General features: G+C 30.6%; 1 protein-coding gene across 1 annotated transcript; it reads right to left on the reverse strand.

Annotated features, from left to right (window-relative positions):
• Positions 1-270: 270 nt before the first annotated feature.
• On the reverse strand, positions 271-1,464 carry LOC135924186 (uncharacterized). The gene has a single exon (XM_065459234.1). The coding sequence runs from the start codon at positions 1,462-1,464 to the stop codon at positions 271-273; it is 1,194 nt and encodes a 397-aa protein (XP_065315306.1).
• Positions 1,465-3,423: the final 1,959 nt, after the last annotated feature.

Raw genomic sequence — 3,423 nt, forward strand, 5'->3', positions numbered from 1 at the left:
ATTATGTTAGTGATCTCATCTATAGAAAAGCCAGATGGGAGTGAGACCGAGATTATATTTAAGCTAGCTGGTGGGGTTGCTTTCCTTGAATCGAAGATTGACATGTAATAGTCAAACCATACAGCTATTTGTTCATCTTGATCTATGATCACTTTCCCATGTAATAGTCAAGCCATACAGCTATTTGTTCATCTTGATCTATGATCACTTTCCCATTCCTTAAGGCAATGTAGGGGAGTTTCTTAAAGCTACTAGGTTTACAAAAATATTTTAATTTTTTATATGCGTCATATATCCTGTTTCCTTCATATCCCTTTCAATGTCAAAGGCTTTCCTCGCGATATATATTGGTCTATCTCTGCGTAGTAGTTTCTGTATATCCTTCCATAAGTCGCTATTTGGGCCGTTCACGCTTCTTAACAAATTTATTTTCTCTAGAGTGTCATTAGCCATCCATTCTTTCCTAGAGAAAGGAGTCGCGTTTGGCAAAACGTTGTATGATTCTGTAAGACCACTTTTAAAAAGTTTCCAACATGCTTCTACATTTTCCTGTCTAGTTATATTTACAAAGTTAGCTACTTTTCTAATTAATATTTGATCGAACAGTCTCGCATCTTCTGGTGTTTGTACTTTAATGGGTTTACGTGTTATATTTGTGGGCGAGAGATTAGTATTAGGACCAATTGAAGTTTGTCTACTTCCACTGTGATAACTCCATAGGTTTTTAACTGTAATGTTTGCTCTGAGCACTCTGTGATCTGATATGTTGATATTTGTTAGTGCTTTTACATCATCAAACCACCGGTGAACATTCGAAATGAAAAAATCAATTTGGGATTTTTGCTGAGCCCTTACAAAGGTGTAAGTGTTACTTTCACGGTGGCTAAAAAAAGTATTTTCGATCTTAAAATTATTGTTCTTACAGAAATCAAGGAGTTTCTTACTATGTTCACAATTTCGTTGTAGTATTTTAGCATGCCCAATAACATTACTATTTACATATTCATCTTCTTTGCCAAATTTCATGTTAAAATCTCCTAAGATAATTATATTATATCTTCCCGGTAGGGAGTGTATCGTGTTTATCATAGAATCAACGAAACTTGATCTCTCATTCCTATTGGGAGGGACATAAAAATTAATGATTATTGTGGGCCTAAAATTCGTGTTCAAATATAACAGTCCACATCTATCTGATACCGGAACGAATTTGATTATGTATTTCTGCATACGCTTATTTATAAGGAACGCTATCCCAGACCAACTATTCAAGGTGGTGCCCGAGCAGAAAGTTTTATAGTCATTAAAAGTAGCTGTATTCACTCCTGGAAAGTGGGTTTCCTGAATGCCAATAATATCGATTTTCTCAGCTTCTAACATCCTTAGGAGAACCGTCAGCTTGTTTTTCATACCATTTATGTTAAGAGACGCTATTTGTAGCTTGCCTGTGAATTTATACTCCATAACAGTGTACTGGTTTGAATCCAAAGTTGTATTGACGCAATTAGGAAATTGATCGTGGAATCAATACAATTTTTAGCATCCGCTAGATTAATATCTACTGACAGATACTTAATTTGTGGATCTATTGTTATTAATATCTCATAAATTATAATGGCCAATATAACATATATATTAATGAAATAAAGGATCAGAAGCTTCGACTGAATCATAAGTGGAAACCTCTGAATTAAGAGTTCTATTAGAAAAGTAAAATAATACTTCAATAGCCTCAAAATTCTCATAAATGATTGAGATGTTTCTAAAACCAGTCCACTTCTGGTCTAAAAGTCTCTTAAGAGTATGACCTGTATATTTACAGGATACGTTGAAAAGCCTAAAAAAATTATACAATGCTTTGGATAAATTTAAAAAAATTAGAATTGATAATATTATTATGCCACTTTTGAACCACAAGATGCAACTTGTGGTTGTAGAAATGTATTAAAGGAACTTATTTATTAATTTTTTCTTTGAAGTAGGGTTGGACTCCTTCATTTTGGTCAGACATAACCTATGCACCATCATAAGCTGGTTTATTATATTCTATGAATTAATATTTATCTCATTAGGTTGCTTTAAAATGCAATCAGCAATGCTCTTAGCAGAAAGATAGTGTAAATTAATAATTCTCCAGAAAAAATATAGCGAATAATTATGCTCAGGTTCTCACAACCTTATGCATCTTTTGTCTCATCAGCCGTAAGACAAAAAAATGGCATCTCACTTTTGTTATATTTATCTGAAATATACACTATATCTGCCATAAAATATATTACTTCGTTTTGAATCTGGGGTGATGTATAATGGGAATTTTAATTTTTGGGTATAAATTTCATAATTTTATTTAATTCAGGATCTTTTTGATGCTGTATGAAAACAGTGCTATAAATAGTCCAGAAGAATAAATTATATTTTCATAATTTGCAGAATCCGTAATTTTTGTTGACAAGTCCCACGAAAAGGTAGCTCATGTATGCCAAGAAATGGTATCAAATCAAATATTGATTTAAGATAGTAACGATTAAGGTTAATTTGTTGGCTTACCAAAATTGTTGTTATCCCATATCCTTATTTATATTTAGATTTTTATCATGCCAAATTGTTATTGAATTTAAATGAGCTTTTGAGCTTTCATGTTTTACAATCCCTTATTTGCAGCTAACGCATTTTTCATATTTCTAAATACCATTTGTCTAAATTAATCACTTGGGCTACACAAGTATTTCCTACATGGAAAACAAAAAGTAGCGCCAGCTTCTACATTGTACTCCAACCAGTCTCGCTCTCTACACCATGATTTTTAAAATTATCGTAGCCTTTTATTGATATCTTTTTCACGTAATTGTTTAATTTGATTTGTTTTGGTTCATTCTGGCCAAGATCATGAACTTGAATTATTAGTGGACTTTTTTGACAATATATAGGGATTGCCAACTCTATAAAGATTAGTTTTTGCTCATCACTAAGTAACAAAACATAATATTAAATTATACTAACAATGACCAGAATCAGTTTCAAGAATTTCTGATGTAGTAATACTAGTAGTTTTAGTAAATGTGATGTTGCTTGACATTTGTTGAACTTGAAATAGGAATTAATAAATGTCTTCATAATTATAAAATATTTACCGTTGTTTTAAATAACTGTTTATATTGTAATAATAATATTGTGATTGAACTATAATAAATAAAATAATTATCATTGAAATAAGTACAATTTAAACATGATACATGATAATTAAGCGCCAATGTTATAAAAATACACACATGAAAATGGTAAAATATGAATGAATGATTTATTATAGGATAAAATAATGATTTATTATCAAATAAAAATAAAACAGGATAGAAAGAAATAAACAAACTAGACATGTTTTTTGAATAAATATTTAAAATTTATTTAAAAATATAAAAATATAAA

The sequence above is a fragment of the Gordionus sp. m RMFG-2023 genome, chromosome 2 (assembly GCF_954871325.1).
Source record: "Gordionus sp. m RMFG-2023 chromosome 2, tfGorSpeb1-WG-v2, whole genome shotgun sequence".
Lineage (NCBI taxonomy): Eukaryota > Metazoa > Nematomorpha > Gordioida > Chordodea > Parachordodidae > Gordionus > Gordionus sp. m RMFG-2023.

What these genes read in the sequence shown, in the direction of transcription:
- LOC135924186 (XM_065459234.1), bottom strand. Translation starts at nt 1,464, where the DNA reads ATGGAGTATAAATTCACAGGCAAGCTACAAATAGCGTCTCTTAACATA.